This window comes from Carlito syrichta, unplaced genomic scaffold (assembly GCF_000164805.1).
Source record: "Carlito syrichta isolate Samal-C Ts95f unplaced genomic scaffold, Tarsius_syrichta-2.0.1 Scaffold301651, whole genome shotgun sequence".
In the NCBI taxonomy this organism is placed as follows: domain Eukaryota; kingdom Metazoa; phylum Chordata; class Mammalia; order Primates; family Tarsiidae; genus Carlito; species Carlito syrichta.
Window position 1 is genome coordinate 28,418 of NW_007245747.1, and position 18,341 is coordinate 46,758.

An 18,341-nucleotide genomic window follows, 5' to 3' on the forward strand; every position below is an offset into this window, starting at 1 on the left:
TTTTTTGATCAAAATAATCACCTTGTGAAGAAAAACTCTTTTTTTCCTCTTTTAATTTTTATTTGAAAATTGTCGCTGGGCTTGGTGGCTTAGCCTGTAATCCCGTGCTTTGGGAGGCTGAGGTGAGTGGATTGCCTGAGCCCGCGCGTTCGAGACCCACCTGGGCAACTTGGCAAGACCTCATCTCTACAATAAATCCAAAAAAAAAAAAAATTAGCCGGGTGTGGTAGCACGTGCCTGTAGTTCCAGCTACTTGGAAGGCTGAGACGGAAGGATCACTGGAGCCCAGCAGGTCGAGGCTGCGGTGGCCGAGAGCAGCCACTGCACTCCAGTCTGGGTGACAGAGTGAGACTCCAACTTAAAAAAATTAAATAAATAAATAAATAAATAAATAAAATTGTGGGGTATAATTTAGTATGAGGTATACAAATATTAACTGTGCAGTTACCCTTGTTGATGAAGTGTGCCCCCCTTAACCCAGGCAGATATCAACTACTGTCAATCAGCCCTCCCACAGTTTCCCACTACTGCCAATCCTTTAGAAGAAGCTTTTTTTGCTAAAAAATAATCTTGGAGATTTTTTTTTTTGTAGTTTTCTTGGGGCTTATATTGCTATATTTTCATATTCTTCATGGTCACATATCTTTGTCTTTAAGGATGAGCTCATTTTTTAAAAAAAGCCATTCATAACTATGATTAAAGTGGATAAACAGGCTGGGTAATGTGGTATAACTATAAAAAAAATACCATGAGAGATTTTGGTGTAGTCCATTACTGGCTTTATAGGTTATTCCAACATGGGGTCTTAAACATGTGTTTGAACAATGTCAGCATCTCTAGGAAAGCATGAAATTTCATGGAGCAACTCTTTGGAAAGTTCAGGTTAATCAATATGGTCACACAGCATATTGTTCAAGCAACTCGTTCATGTCTATTGTCAGAGATCCTCTTGCTTAGCAAAAAAAAATCACTTTTTCTGTCTTGTAGCTGCTTGCTTTCTGGAACCCCTCATTTTGGACAAATGCCTAGTCTCTAACTAACTATCATAGAGAACAGTAAGAAATAGGCCAGTTAATATGAATATAGAGAACTGAAAATCCAGTGAATAGTGTGAGTAAGAAAAAGGTACTCTCTGAGCAGTTGAAGTCTCACACAGAACATACCCTTGGCAAGTAAGCTAGGGGGATTTTGGCCACAACTGTAGCTCTGCCCGTGTACTACAATCCCACTACTGGGCATTGACACATATTGTCTTAAAAAAGAGAAATACTACAAAAAGCTTAGCTTTCTACCACCTATCCATCTTCATTCTAGAAATCCCTTCTTTAATATAAGAACTGCCTGTCTGAAAACTGTAGGAAGCACAAATCTGATTTTCAAATAAATCTCCAAGATATCTGTACTTTTTTAAAGTTTATCATCTGCAATAAGGAAATCAGTAAAGAAAATCTTAAAATATTTTGGAAGGTTTCAGCTTAAGTATATTTAGAAATCAAAAACAAATAAATGCAATGCTATAAAATTACATTAAATGAAAAGCATGTTTTATGAATGCTTTCAGTATCTTTAAAATATCTTGGATATTCTAAGTTTCTGCCATAATGCAATGAATTTTGCATATTATTGCTACCAGAAAAATTGACTTAGTAAAGCCAAATATAATAACCTGATATAATATGTCCAGTAAATGATCTGTGACCAATAAGCTGGACATAATCATCTGAGAAAGAATAGTGGTTTTGGAACTAAATAAGTTACCAATGGATATTTCATATTTTCTTTCCCAGGAGATTATTTTTAAAGCAGAATAAACACCCATTAGACTAAGATAGTTTAAATTTATCTAGGACTGGGTGATTTGCCAAATATTAAAGTTATGCAAAAATAACCAGCTAATTCAGCCAAGCAAGCAGTCAGTTCAGTAAAAACATGAATCAAGCTGACCAATAAAGCTAATATTACAAAATGACCTTTTAGACCAGACTTCTTGGTGTTTAGTCCAATTGTCCCTCTAAGCTCAAGCAGAAGCATGAAATATACACAATATGAATTTGAGAAAATTCTCACTGTCACTCTCAAGGGTACTTTCCTTCTCCCATGAGCTTTTCTCTGTAAGTACTGTTCCTGCTTTTGCTACCCATGCCTGCCCTTTAAAGGGAATACATGGTTTACCCCATTCCTGTCAATCTTGATAAAGTCTTAACTAAGCACTGACATGTGGATGAATATAAGCCTAAATTGTGGCATTCTCTTCCAATCTCATCAGTAACTGTATTTTAAAATATTTATTGATTCTCTCAGCTCTTCAATAAATACTTATTGAGTAGAATGTAATTGACAAAATAAAACTAAATTAATGCAGTGACAGGTGACAGTGTTGATATTTTGAAACAGTTTCAAATACAGGTCACACCACTTAATCACCTGCATACTCACAAGTCTAACCTGTGAGTATGAGTAATTATCCTATGATCACCATAGTAGTAATGATAGTTATAATTTAATAATACTAATAGCAACCACAACAATCCTCTCTAGAGCTTCCAGAATGTCCCAGGTGTTTTGTATCTACAATGTCCCGGGTGTTTTGTATTTACAATAGCTTAGCAAAGGACGTGTATGATTTCCGCTTTACAGATAACTTGCTCATGCTCAATCACATGCTTTGCTAGTGATTAAAGTCCAAGTCAAAAAAAATCTAGCATTATTTGAATTATGAATATTTGGGGATTTTTCTGTATATAATTCTAAATACAGTAAGAAGTTGAGAATCATTGAACCAATGTACAATGTATGTGATTTTTCATTTTTCACATAAAAATTCTGACATTGACTCAGAAAGATATTACCAATCTTCAGTCTGCCATTTATTACACCCTGCTATGGTTGTTCTCGAACTTTAGATTTATTGGAATTATCTAGAAATCATGTTCAAACAAACAAAACAGATGGTTGGTCACCATTCACAAAACAATGGATTCTCAAGTTTGGAGTTAGAACCTAGGAGTGTGCATTCCCAAAAAAGTCCCCAGGTGATATTGATAGTACTACTCGGGAGATCACACTTTGAGAAAAACTGCCTAGTCCATTCAACAGTGTCCAAATCAAAGGATTTTTTTATAGCACTATACAATAATGAAAAAGCAAGAAATAACTCCTTGCTAGAGTCTGAGAATGATCTCTTGGTTTATCTTTTATCAAAACAAAATGACCTAGTTCTTAATGCTTCCTGAGCATATTGTCTGATACCCTCCTACATTGTCTTTCAGTTCTCATCGCTTCCAATTTAGAGTCCTCTTGCTGCCCCCTCGTTGTTTAGCCTCTTCCGCTGACCCCAATTCCAGCACTGTTTCTGCTCAGCCCTGCCATCTCCAGGATTAACCAAGCTGTAGACCGGGGACTATCGCACAGTCTACCATTAATGTCCTTCCTCTCTCTTCTTTCCATTATTGTTTGGCACTAACTTATCTCATTTCTAGGGCAGCTATTTTCCTTAGCAAATGGAAAGATTCCAATACACTCCTTAAATTTTTAAAAACTGATAAAGTTTAATATGCTACCTCTTCAAGCGGCATTTTGCTAAACCTTAAATGAAAGAAACAACTCTAAAATTCCCAGAAGACATGGGACAGGGAGTATATAGACCTATATTAAAGGAATAAGGAATTGTCCCAGATTACCGAAAAGAGAGACCTTCTCTATCTCACTTTTAAGGCTGCCCAGGATACCTCTATTTTTCAAAAGTATTGAAAATATTTTGCAATTTGGTAACTAGAAAATCCGATAACTTTCCTCAATCTATTCTCACACCTCATCTACAAGATAACTGCTCATTAAGAAAATCACTATCTCAATGGTGTTTGGCTTATAGATCTTTCACTGATTGACTCCCAGACTCTGTTCCAGAAACTTTATGTCACTGTAAAGTTTATGTCATTGGGGGAAATTATAAAACAATCTGCTTGCTAAAACACTGTCATGCTGCACTGCATACCAGCTTCTAAATACTCCACACACAAAAAAGAGAAAGTAGAAAGAATTCCATGTCAGATTTGAGAAAAGATGCATACTATATCCCCGTTATCCTCACAATGAGCATTCATAACATGATATATTGTGAGGAACCCAACATCAAAGTAACCTGTTTACCATTTCAGCATTTCCCAGTCTTTAGTTGACTACTGAACGGTTTTTTTGCTTCATCTGGTTGGCTTAGATTTTACCCACTACACTTAAGAATTTCTTGGAACCAACTTTGAGAAACCCTGCTGAGATTAGATGACTAGGCAAAAACTGCATTTATGAAGAATTGGTGTTGCATAGGAAAAATGTGCTTATAGGACCAATATTTCCCCAAATACCATCAGTATTTAGGACAAATAAATAATTTGAAAATATCTTCCAAAATCTTTTTTTTTTTTACACTCACAAGGTGAACCTTATTTTGTAGAAGCCTTGTACTTTCTATTCAGGCTAAAGCAAAGAATTTACTGAAATCTTTTTCTAATTTCCATACCATATGCTGGTACTTTGCCATGCCAAGAAGTTGTATTTCTTACAGGGGTGGAGGTAAGAGACTGAAAGGAATACATTTCCTTTTATAAGGGGGTGGCTTTCTTTTAACCTCATAATTGCACAGTCAGAGTTGCCAAGACTGTCATCATGCCAAGTGGGCCAGAAATAAAATGATTTTCCAAAATATCTTGGTAGAATAATTTCCTTCAATTACCTGCTGTAACCAAAGATGTAATCACAGATCATAAAGGCTAGCATTCAACAGGCATTTGCTGTGGTGCTTCACAAGACCAATTAAACCAATAAACTTGTGTAAAACTGTAGCAAAATAAAAAAAAAAGCCATGATTGAAATCGAGATGGGAGGTTCTTTCTCTAACAGTACGTGACAGCAAAAGTGACTATTCCATCTCAAAAACAACTTCATCTTTTTCTTCAGGCTTAGAACTATTTCTACAGTATGAACACCATATACAGGCTTTCCAACAGATGAGGAGAAATATGTGTCATTTTACTTTATTGGACAGTATTTTTTTGTCAACGTATATGTCTCATTAATGAAAGAAAGTATTATTTCCCAATGCAGCTGTTCAATGCTTGGAAAATGAATGGAGGAGGGGCTTGGACGGAGGGAGGGAAGGAGGGAGGGAGGGAGAGAGGGAGGGAGGGAGGGAGGATGGAACAAAAAAAGGAGAGAGAAAGGAGGAAGATGAAATGAGTAGAAGAGAACCAAGAAGGCAATGAACGTGCCAGGAGACCAAAGAGATTTTAGGACTGAAATTTCAACAATAACCCCTTTCAAAATCAATATGTAAATTGCTTATTTCTGAATTATTAGGTCAATTCTAAGTCATTTCCAGATGTGCTTGCCACTTGCCATTGTTTTATTGAGTCTGGCCTGGAATCCTGAATCTGTTGCCCAGCTAAGTTAAAAAATTTTCTACTTTCATTCTCCAGTATTGTCTTAATATTTTGAGCAATCTAAACATTTAAACTGCCAAAAAAGAATTAAATTTGTCTATTTCTCCCATCACTTGTAAATATGATATTTGTACAAAGTATTATTTTAACCTAGAGTCAGCACACAGGAAGAACAAATTTAGGAAGGAAGGGAGAAGGGGTGGAGTTAAAGCCAGATGATATCTTAATGCTATTTTGAGAGCTTCAGACATCTCAGTGCTACTCTCAAACAAAGTGGATGAAAGGGCATCTTGGTACAACAACTTTGGAGTGAAATTTGGCAAAACCTACCAGAAAAAACACACACCAATTGATTCAGAAATAATTCTGCTTCCAGAAATTTGTCTTGTGGATAAGCTCACCGTGATTTTTAAAGCAGGCAGCACTGCTTATAGTAGCAAAAATAAGTAAATGCTTTGAATATTAAATGATAGTTGGCCTGCTAAATAAATAATGCTTCATTCATACCAGTTGTACTTCATTAAAAAATTAGATGAATCATCTCTCTATACACACACACACACACACACACACACACGTGAACTCACAAGCTGTATGTACATGGAAACAACTAATGTAGAAGAGTATGCGGAATATTCTCCTGAGTAAAAATACATATGCATATACACATGAAAATGTTAATATATACTTACTTTTGATGCTGAGAAAATTTCTGACAGAATTCCCTAGAAAGATTCCCAGTGGTTGGCTCTGAAGCATAGGAATGGAATGACTTCAGGGTCAGAGAGATTTGTTTGGATGAATTTTTGTAGTATTAACATTTTTGTCATTTGTGTTCATTTTTAATTTTTTTAATCTAGATCATTTTAAAATTTTTATTAAAATGATAATTCCAGGACTTGAGACTAATGATAGTATTTATCTGGGTTGTTTAGAATGGGAAAAGGAGTCTTTGTAGGATAAACGTGCAAGAAGCTCATCTAAGCCATCCAGTTGCTTTTTTTTCATATATTTACTAGATACATGTAGTACAAATAGAATGGTCACCAACATAGTACTCTCCAGGAAGTAAAACCAGACCCATGCTAGGATGGTCTAAAGGCAGATATGAGGGGGGACCCAAAAAACACTGGAATTATTTTTTGGAGAGCAGACCCCTGGTAGTACAGGCTTCCCCGGCTATGTAAGTTTTCTACAAACCCATCAGCATCAGTTTTCCAGTTTTCCAGCTAGCATTGTTGTGAGAGCCTGTGTTAGGCTTCAGTGAATTTTTTTTTTTTTTTTTTGAGATTCTTTCAATGCACTTGCCCATTCCATGATGCATGATTTATGAGCTCACCAGCCCACACCATGCTGGCTGTTCAGCAGTTTGTGTCACCAAAAACGGCATGACTCCCATTGGTTCCCTGGGTGAAAAAAGTCCTCAAAGGGAAACGTTTTGTTTATGTGGAAGAGGTGAAACAAAAAATGGTAGAAGCATTAAAAAGCATCAATTAATGAATTCAAAAACTGTTTTTAGCAGTGGAAAAGCATCTCATAAGTGTATTGCAACAAACGCAGAATACTTTGAAGGAAATTGAAGGTTAAGCATGTAAGAATAAATACACATTTTTTTAAAAATAAATACCGTTTTTTTTGTTTGTCACCTTGGTACATAACAGTCATTATAAAGAAGCATGGAACACCAGAAATCTGGCTACACAGTCAGCTTGCTCAGTGCTCATTGTAACTAAACAATTGAACTGACCACCCTAAACCCTCTATTTTAAGAACATTCTGTATATGAAAAAATGCTTTAAAAATTAAAAATAATGTTATAAGTCTTTCTGGATAGGCTCACTGTGTTCTTTATTTCAACAAATTCAGGAGTGAAATAGAAATCAAATGAGTGCACTGTCATGTATACCTTTGCCAGGAGACAAAGTAGATAAATTGAGGGATTTTTTTTTTTTTTATGAGACCTGTATTGTTTAACATGGGTTCAATGTTGGTTAATTTAACAGAATAATTACAAAAATAAAATTTTATATTGGAGTATACAGATACAGATAAATAGTGGATCTTTAAACAGAAGGAAAAAAAAGAAAAGAAAGAAAGGAAATTGGTTACTGAACTTAATTACTATTTCAGAAAGGACATTAGTTTAATGAAAACGAGTTGGCAGTTGGTTTGCTGGACTACCAGTCTCCATTTCATTAAGTTACTCAGATTGCGATAAATAAAAATATGAGTAAAATAATATTGCAATTTTTCTCATAACACAATTGAGAGAAACAATAATAAAATGACTTGATCTTACTGTAAAGACTTAATTACAATTTTTAAAAGCATAACCCAGCTCCAAGGTAGTTAATTGATTTTACTGATAAAAGTTAACCAAAATAAAGTACTTTAAAAAGGGTAGAGAGGTGATTTTCAATAGTTACATGTGAAAAGCTAGCTTACTTTTAAAAACATGCATGCTGATGTAAGGATTACACAAGAGTGCATTCACTAGCTTAAGAAAACAATTCATAAGTATTAACAGAACATTCGTTTTTCTTCTCGTACAGAAAGCTCGACTGGCCAGGATCCGGGCAGCCAAAAGTGGAAGTGCAAATGCTTATATGCAGAGCAAACGGAATGGCTTACTCAGTAATCAGCTGCAGGTACAACCAAGCACTTCCTTTTTAAAAACTATTCAATTTAATCAGTATAATATTGATTTAGGTTTACTTAACTATATAATTTTAATTATGGGTAATTATGACAATGACTATCGAAATAGCAAAAGTGTCATTTTTGTGTCACCCAATACATTCCAGTTGACTATTGCAGATTAGAAATTGGGCTACGAATTATTGCTAGTTAATCATATTTCCTGTTAATGATCAAGCATTATTTCTGCACTGTCTCAGATTAACATGAGGAAAAAACTCAACAATTCAAAAGACTGATTCGTTTTTATTTCAGAATGACTTGTGTTTCTTAAAGTTCATTTGGGTGAGGGAGTGGGGTGGGTGACTGAAGTGACATATTGTTTTATTTCTTGATGGAGAGGAAACACCATTCGGTGTTACAAAGCTCACATGACATAAAATACAATTTGATAAGCTTAATTTTTCCCTCAAAATGTTTTAATATTTAGGATTCCAATCATATTTCCTTACAATATAGCTTTTGTGTAGGTGAGCATGATAGTGGTTTCAGAATTTTCGAAGTATTAGATGGAAATTTGATCATCCAAACAGAATGGCTCCCAGACTTACAAAGATAGTTTGTAGTTGAATGAGTAAAAGAGATTTTAAATATTCAATTCAAGGAGGCATGTCTAAAGGACCAGACTGCTTATTTGTTGCAAATGTAAATGCTGATCATCCAACTTAAAAGCAACTGCACATTTGTTCCTTTTTAGTTATAAAATAAAATGTTGCTATTTAATCTCAGAAAATAGGCCAGCTCTCTGTCTGTGGAAACGTGTGGCTGAGGTTCTCCTTGTTTGCAAATAAAATAGAAAGCTCTTCTGTCTTCTCTTTGTTAACAGTCCTCAGAGGACGAGCCGGCCTTTGTTAGCAAATCCGGCTCCAGTTTTGAAACACAGCACCACCACCTGCTTCACTGCCTGGAAAAAACCACGGTAAGGAGACAACATGACTGCTTTCCTCTGCGCTCCGACAGTAATTTCATTTGCTGTTGTTCATACCTAATGCTTCCAAGTGTGATTTTGCTGTCTGTATTAGAAGAAAATATACTAGAAAACAAGCAATCTAAAAACCCACAATATTTGAAATTCCTTTGAAAGATTATCTAGTGACATTTCATCTTGGGAAGTAGTTTAAAGACTTACTTAAGATGTTTTATCCCCAGTGGCTGTCTTAACTCTAGTCTAAGATGTTTCTGAAATTTGGATGGAAAGTTGTCTTCAAATCACAAGTCCTGCAAAACATCATTTTTTTCCATGATTCTTTCTTTCTTTTTTTGAGGGGTATCATTCTGTCACACAGGCTGGAGTGCAGTGGCACACTCACGGCTCACCACAGCCTTAACCTCCTGGGTTCAGGTGATCCTCTCACCTCAGCCTCCCAAATAGGCATGCATGTACCACCACATCTGGCTATTTTTTAAATTCCTTTGGTAGAGATGAAGTCTCACTATGTTGCCCACGCTGGTCTCAAACTCCTAGACTCAAGCAATATCCCCACCGTGGCCACCCAAAGTATTATGATTGCAGGTGTGAGCCCCTGTGCCTGTCTTTTCCTGATTCTTAAAATGCTGATTAAGAAGAATAAAATGATGCTCAAATATTCCTGACATCTGGCTAAAGATAATATTAATAGCAATAACAAAAAAATAAAGAATAACAGAATACCAGCATTTCGTTCTATCATAGGTATAATGAATTGAGGTGGATAACAAAAACTATTCTCATAAGAAAAATGACACAAGTAATCACTGGTGTGCCCATGGGTGCTGAGGGGTGAGTCTGCATTTCTCCACTTACACACTCATAACTGGGCCATCTTGTTAGCAAAGTCACCCATTTCTTGGCTAGCTTGTCAACAGGGGTTACTGTCTGTGATGATCACAGAACAGAACAAAACCTCCGACATATTTAAATCAGGTCAGTTCACTTAGGCGCTCACCAGAAACATTATTTATATTCTAAGTTCCAAACTATCATCCATTCATGTATTTATTTACCAATGTAGTCATTCAACAAATATGCATTACTTGCCTGCTATGTGTCCAACAGTGAGCCAGATCCAAGATCCACCATGAAATCTGGTGTGGTCTCTGCCACCATCAAGCCTTTATTTATCACACAAAACAGGGATGTTGCTGGAGAGGGACAGAGAGCAGCAAAACAACAATGGGGCTGCAGAGGAGGGGCCAAGGAGGGCAGAGCCACAGGGGGACAGGTCAGGCCAGGATTCCTGGAGAAACTTGAGTAGAGACACACAGAGCAACTCAGATAGGTAAAGAAGAAATGATCTCACTTATAAGTGGGAGCTAAACAGTGGATATGCATGGACACAGAGATGGAAATAATAGATACTGGGGACTTCCAAAGTGGGGAGGATATAGGAGTGAGAATTGAAAATTTACCTGTGTTCAATATTTGGGGGATGGGTTTACTAGAAGCCCATTCCTCAGCACTGCTCAATATACACATGCAACAAACATGCACGTGTAACCCCTTGAATCTAAAATAAATGAAAAGAAATTGACTATTGTTTTGTTAAGCACGGCCCAGGCCATGTGTTCGTTAAACTATGGCCACCATGTGTTCTCCTACCTCAGGGAGGTTTCTCTCTCTCTCTCTCTCTCTCTCTCTCTCTCTCTCTCTCTCTCTCATATGATTTCTAAATAAACTCTATTTTCCAATCTTAAAAAAAGAAAAGAAAAAGAAATGAAGAGGCTGACAGGTATTATAAGTACTAGAAGAAAGCAAGAACTTTGCGTAAAAGGAAATGAAATAATTTGAGAGTGGCCAGGAGAGAAGGTAGCATAATGCAAGAGGAGGCAGGAAAAAAGGCAATGACCAGTTAATAATGAAATGACCGCTTTGGCGGCATGTGAGCACTTTTGATCTTTAGCTCATGGAAATTATATAAAGGTTTTAAACAGGGTAATCACATGATCATATTTGCATTTTTAAATAAAGAACTCTGACAAGTCTATAATCTATTGCAATAACTCTTTAAAAATTAAATGCTATGTTAATGATAGAGTGTATTTATCCGTATCTTTTAATTTTATTTTACTTTTTTTTTTACTGCTTTACAACTTAGGACTTATGTAAAAATCACAAATGACTTAATGCCAACAAATATAGTTTAAATTGTGCTATCTACAAAACTATATAGTAACCAATAACAGAATAACTTTTGAATATCCAATTACTGATGAGATAAATTAGAATCTCATTCCTTGTAACTTGCATTATGTGTGTGTGTGAAATGTGTGTTGTAAAAGAAGGAAGCAAATTGTGAACCCTTTGTGCACTATTTTTTCTCTGAAATGTAATATTTAACATAAAATTCTGCCTTATATGATTATATTATTCTCTCGGCCTTAAACAATAGAACGTTAAATTTCATTTATTTCAAAATGTTTGTCTCAGCAAAGAAATGACAAAATGAGTAACTGAAACAAACTATTTCTTATTAGTCTATGAATTGCTCTCATTGTTTTACTAATATTTTAGTATGAGAGATGGTTAAGTAGATTTTGGTATGTGCAAAGCCTTCCTTTATAAGATTATTCTCACCCACGCAAATAAAAAAATAGTAATTGAGGTCATTCTCTAGAAGTTCAGACTAAAAGTGTTTTCCTTTGTATTTCTGAGGTAAAATTCTTGCATAGGCATTTTAGGAAGTAATTCTTTTTAAAAATATTTTAAAGCAAAATTTCTACTACGCTTCTGTCAAATATGGAATTTGAAATGATGCCTATTACTGTTTGCTACTTGGCTCGAAGTGAGGGAATAGGTATGGAAGAATCCTGAATACAGACAGAGATCCTGAATATCTCAGTGATATATCACAGAGATAAGAAAAAGGCCTAAAAGTTCAGTGCTAACGCCTTCTGTAACCAACATAAAGTGACACATTTTGCAGAGCATTATATTTTACTTATTTAACAAAAAGTCATATTTTTCTATGTACTGAAGATTTTAAAGAAGCATCTAAAGAAATGGATAATGTTTTAGGTATATCTTATTTTCTAATTTACAAGTGTTTTCAATTCTGTGTGAAAATATTTGCTAATATAGAACAGACCATCTGACTTGGGACATTCTATTAAAATAGTCTCTGTTTTATAACATAAAATCAATGGAAATTTACAAATTCTCTGATGGTGTTATCTAAGTCCATTTTTAAGGTTTTTTGTTTTTTTTTTCCTTTAGCTTACAACTTTCTTTCAGATTGTATGTTTAAATTAATAAATGATATTTCAAGCGGGGCTCAGTGGCTCAGCCTGTAATCCCACGCCTTTGGGAGGCTGAGGTGAGTGGATTGCCTGAGCCCATGGGTTCGAGACCCGCCTGGGCAACTTGGCGAGACCTCATCTCTACAATAAATCAAAAATCAGCCAGGCGTGGTAGTGCGTCCCTGTAATTCCGGCTACTCCGAAGGCTGAGGCGGAAGGATCGCCAGAGCCCAGCAGCGGGTCGAGGCTGTGGTGGCCGGGAGCGGCCACTGCACTCCAGTCTGGGTGACAGAGTGAGACTCCAATTCAAAAATAAAATAAAATAAATGATATTTCAGGATAAAGTTAGTCTATGAATAGACACTAAATCAACTTGCAGCTGTTCATCTCTAGGTCTAACTAAAGAAATTTCATTTCCAAACAAATGCCAAAAATAAGTGGTTTTGATATTCTAACCTTTATGAAAGTGGTTTTAGTTAACGATTAAATCGAGTCTCACTGTACTTGGGCATATCTGAGCTTTCAACATAACAACTATTTTCTTTTTTACAATTAAAAAACTGTGTTTCTCTTCTTTCTTCACATTTTCTTACTACCATGGAACAGAACCACGAGTTTGTGGATGAACAAGTCTTTGAAGAAAGCTGCATGGAAGTTGCCACCGTTAATCGTCCTTCAAGTCACAGTCCCTCTCTCTCTTCACAAGGAGTCACCAGCACTTGCTGTTCACGACGACACAAAAAAACTTTCCGCATCCCAAATACCAACGTATCAGGAAGCCATCGAGGGAGTGTGCAAGAACTCAGCACGATTCAGATCAGATGTGTGGAGAGAACACCTCTCTCTAACAGGTACCCAAGATTCATCCGTGTCATGTACACACACCTGTGCTGGTTTCTAGGGCAGGTCTCCTGTTGCTACCTCTATTGCATCTAAATCCTAGCTCCCAGGGTTCAGGAAAGGACAAAACTAATATTGTTACAAGTAGAAAAGGGGACCCACTGGCATGTCCATTAGAGATCAACAGCGGCAGTTATACCAGTTTTTAAAGAGTAGAAAGAGGAAAAGATGGTCAGGCACACAGAAGTGTATTTTTATCTCTTAACTTCACAACTTGTTCTTATTTGAGAAAGAAGGAAGTCTACACTCAAAAGCTCCTTATGTATTCAAATAGCATGAAGGAATGAATGACGTGACTAAAAGAGACAAATGAGACTGAGATCAATATTGTGGGAAATTATTCGACACCACCTAAAAATAAATCAACACATTCAATGTAACAGTAAAAATTAAAACTCTGCCTATGCAAACATTTTCTATCAATGTACAGTTTTGATCCTAAAGGTATTTTTAGACCATATCAAACACAAAATCAATCCAATACAGAAGAGATAAGTGAAATACTAAAATTGTTTACCTCTGGTTAGTGTATGGACAAAGTTAGTGAAACTTTCATATTGATTTTTTGCTTTTCTTTACTTACTGTTTGGTTTTACCAGAAACGTGTAATAAAAAGGAGTACATTTTTAAAAATCAGTTTTTGCCAAAATAATTGTACTTTGCTCTTCAAATTGAAGAGCATGTATTTTTAGAGTGACAGTATGTAAATTCAGTTCCACTTATTTGTTGGTATTCAACAATCTTTGTTGAAAACCTGGATGAGATTCTGAATTCAGGCTATATTGATTTAGATAAATTGGATGTCTCTGGGACCAGAATATTAAAATTTGGAGGAAAAGATTTCTGTCTTTAAGATATGTTACCTTGCCAGGCACGGTGGCTCATGCCAGCACTTTAGGAGGCAGAGGCGAGAGGGTTGCCTGAGCCCACAGGTTTGTCACCAGCCTGCGCAACTTGGCAAGCCCTCACCTCTACAATAAATTAAAAATTTGCTGGGCATGGTGGCTCACGCGTAGTTCCAGCTACTTGGAAGACTGAAGCAGAATAGTTTGAGCCCAGCAGATAGAGCTGTGAGCATACCACTGCACTCCAGCCTGGGTGACAGAGTGAGACTCCAACTCAAAAAAAAAGATATTTTACCTCTGCATTGTTTTATATCTATTGTTGAAAAAGTAGAAAATGAAGTATTTCAGAAGAAAATCTTAAGGCATAAACATTTTAATTAAGTTTTCCATGAAAATAAAATAGTTTTAAGCATTTGTTTATACCCTTCTTGTTCCTTTTCCCCTTATCTCCTTCTCCACATAGAAATAAAATCCATGCAAGAATACCTCTTGAGAAAATCATGAAATATTAGATCATAATTAGCTAACTTTTTTGGCTTCCTAATATGTTCTCAAGTTGAGAGCTTTAAGGACATTAAATATTCCAAAAAGAGATGAAAATAAAAAGATTCTGTGGTCAAAGGAATTTAGAAATCCATATGATATGACCTTATCATAATGGTTTCTCCAATCTCTCAGACGTCTTGACTGAAATAACACTATTTTACTTTGCTCAGCTCAAGCTGTCGAAGTCTTACCTGATCCCCTTTCTTTCTTGAATTTTTGTAGGATACACTTTGTTTGAGAGACCCTGGATTGAACCCATGTGAGCTGGCTTTTAGAAATATATTTAATGTTAATGAACTGACTAATGCTCACCTTACTGTACATTAAGTTTTCACGTTTAATTTTTTAATTACAGTAACTTTTCTTAAATATTTAAAATGTTGTTTATAAACATTAGGACTTGCATTCCTCAGTTGCATGAAAAAAAATTAAATAAACAACTTACTTTCTTAAATCTATTTTTTCTCATCAGCCGATCCAGTTTAAATGCCAAAATGGAAGAGTGTGTTAAACTAAACTGTGAACAACCTTATGTGACTACAGCAATAATAAGCATCCCAACTCCTCCAGTAACCACACCAGAAGGAGACGACAGGCCAGAATCTCCTGAGTATTCAGGAGGAAATATTGTCAGAGTGTCTGCTTTGTAAAACAATTGGAAGAAGGTCTTAGAGAATTTGAGCCCTGGCTGTGAAACGAATTTCAATGTAGAAGAAAGAAGAAACAAGAAACCTTGTGTAGGCTAAGGCAGCAAGGCAAGAACGTTGGTAGTGAAACAAACAAACAAAAAGCTTCCAAACTTGAGGATGTGAATAAAACCACCAAATGGCATTTCTAGACAGTTTGACCTGTTATACAGAGGGATATTCTGTGACCCTTTGACTTTGTGAATGAGCACAATGAAATGCCACCTATTGATGCTTCTTATGATCAGAACTCTTTTTTAATAAAAATAAATAAAATAAATCTTTGAGCATAACGTTCCAGTTGAGTGCAAAACAAAAAAAAAAAAAGAAAAACATTTTGATAAATTTTTTCCTGTTAAAACCATGAACATTGGCTATGATGAAGATTATTACATATAAAAAAAAACTCACACATTTGTATTGACTGAAGGAAACCATCATAATGCATGCTAGAATTCTTTGAAGCAGTGATCTCAGTTCCCTATGTTGTCTTCTGAATAGGCATGATAAACTATAATTGTAGAAAGGGGGAATTTCTGTGCACTTACAACAAGCTGATTGTTCATGTTTCATGGTGGGCTGTGCAAATAAACTCCTTTTAGAATTTCAGTATTTCTCATGGGGATGCTCAATAGTAAATCTAAAGTGTTCGGATAGTTCAGTATTAATTATCATTTAATCTTGCACCTAGATACTGTTACAACTGCAATAATTCATTGTACAACTGTTGTATCAGGAGTCAAGATTTTTTTGTTGTTGTACTTTCGAGATCTTTATAGATAAATAAAAGCCTTCTGGTGTGGCCAGGTTTTAGGTAACTTTTTAATCCAAAACTATTGTACCATAAATGTTTTTCAGTAATATTCTTTGGTCCACTGTATTCCCGTGACACAGTGTGTTATCTGTTCCTGTATTTCTATAGCACCTTTCTATTGGGTTAATCATCATTAACGGGACTAGCGTTTACTGTAGTTCAAATGACTTTCCTACTTTTGTACACCCCAACAAATTATCTAGTAAGTAGATTTTCATCAATCCCCTTGTCAAAAACTAGGAAAAAAAAGGAGTTGACACCTATAAATTCTCTCTGATGTCCTTGTTGTTTATGGAAAAGCCCAGGTAGTGGATTTATCACTATGCGTTTCAGGAAAAGAGTTGACTGGGACTAATAACACAGGATCAGTGATCTCAGAGTCTTACTTGATGTGTTATTTATTTTGCTTTAGATCTTGAATACATTTTGAGAATAACTAATGTGAATTGAAATGTAGAAATAAACTGGAGTACTTTATGTAGCAATATTTGGTGAAAGCATGCTTTCCACACCATTCAGGAAGGCAGCAGAAATTGATCTCCGAAAGTTTCCTGTATATTGCAAGGTGCAATTTTCTCCACTGATTTAGGAGGACAGGAGCTTGATAATGCGAAGTTGATCTCTATGTACATTTAAGTGAAAAGTCTTTATGTCTTTTCACCCTTAAAATATATCAGCAGACATGTCTGCACGTGACAGTGTAAAAAAAGTTTAATGTCAAATGCAAAGTTTGTATTCATTCCAAGCCACCACTGTAAGGAATAAAGCTTAGCTTCTATACATGGAAAGAGTTAATAATTAGCCCTCTATTATAGATAATTTTAAGTGCTTATCATAATTTATAATAAAAGGGATTAATCCAATCATTGTCAAATAAAGTCAGAAATTCTTGCTTCCCGTTTCTAGAATAGCTTCTAGAGCAGTGCTGTGCACACAGTAGATCTTAATAAACATTTGCTGAGTGAAAGTAAGATAAACTCAACTATCTCTTGGGAAGAACTGACTTTATTCCTAGTGTGTCTAATCTTACTAATCTTCCAGCAGTGCAAATATTAACAATTATAACACCTGCCTTATGTCACTTTATGCTTCTAGAGCAAATGTCTAGTGAAACTTCTTTGATGGCATTTATTGAAAACTTTTTAAAAAGTAGACTAAAGAAACCACAATCAGGAATACTTACATCTTTTGATTCCCAATGAGAAGTTCTATTTTCATGTTCTTAATATTATACAAAAGAAAACGCAGTTAGGTTATTGCAATTGAAAATTCTGCCTCCTCTTTTGATTTACCACTTAACCAAGACTATTAATTTCCTTAGATTTTGGGAAAAGAAAAAAACTTTTTGATGTTTTAGGTAATTTTAAAATATACTGTGTTGGTGGTGAATGACTATTGATGACTGTGTTAAGTGCATCTGTATTGTAAGTGAAATGTAATTATTTCTGTGTACCATATGGAGTAACTAAGGTCATCGTTTTTTGACAATTTTGTTTGAAATTTATATATCTTATTTCAAAGGATAGCATAATATCTGCATTATGCTGGAAAAAAATAGACCTTTGGAGAATACTTAAATAAAACATGTGCATGCTTGAACAGGACAACATGGTTGGCTATTGTCTATTTTCATTAGACTTCTTTTCTCTCCAAAATCTAGGATGATGTGATACACTCATAATACACATGTGGGAGAACCTTGTAGCACATACAACTCAAAGAACTCAACAACTGGAAGTATCACTTAAATCTCATCTAAATGGATGGAGATAGTAGCTTTCTGCCAACAATGGGAATTTAGGCCAAGATTTCACCAAAAAAATTATTATTTAAGTAAGACCAATCCCTGAACCTTATATACTTCTTAGTCACCATTGCTTGCATTAAGCACAGGGAAGATATGAAATAATAGCTTTAGTCAGAACTCAATTGAATTCTTAAACAAAAGCTTCGCTCTATCTAGATAACAGCGGGATTTATTTGTCTAGCTCTGTGTGTGTGTGTGTATATTCATATACATATACACAGATTTTTTTTAAGAGATAGGGTGTCACTGTGCCCTCCAAGCTGGAGTGCAATAGCATGATCATAGCTCACTGCAGCCTCGAATTTATGGGCTCACGTGATTCTCCTGCCTCAGCCTCCTAAATAGTTTCGACTAGAGGTAGCTACTACCATACCCAGGTAATTTTTTATTTTTTTG

The 18,341-nt window shown here is 35.5% G+C and overlaps 1 protein-coding gene across 1 annotated transcript in view; it reads left to right on the top strand.

Moving 5' to 3' along the window:
* Positions 1-17,742, top strand: part of LOC103257352 (potassium voltage-gated channel subfamily D member 2-like) — a 29,722-nt gene extending 11,980 nt beyond the window's left edge. The window contains exons 4-7 of the mRNA XM_008055076.1: positions 7,988-8,083; positions 8,959-9,051; positions 12,954-13,198; positions 15,111-17,742. Of these exons, the coding sequence (XP_008053267.1) occupies positions 7,988-8,083; positions 8,959-9,051; positions 12,954-13,198; positions 15,111-15,288 (612 nt within the window). The 3' untranslated portion in view covers positions 15,289-17,742. The remainder of the gene's footprint in view (positions 1-7,987; positions 8,084-8,958; positions 9,052-12,953; positions 13,199-15,110) is intronic.
* The last annotated feature ends 599 nt before the right edge of the window (positions 17,743-18,341 follow it).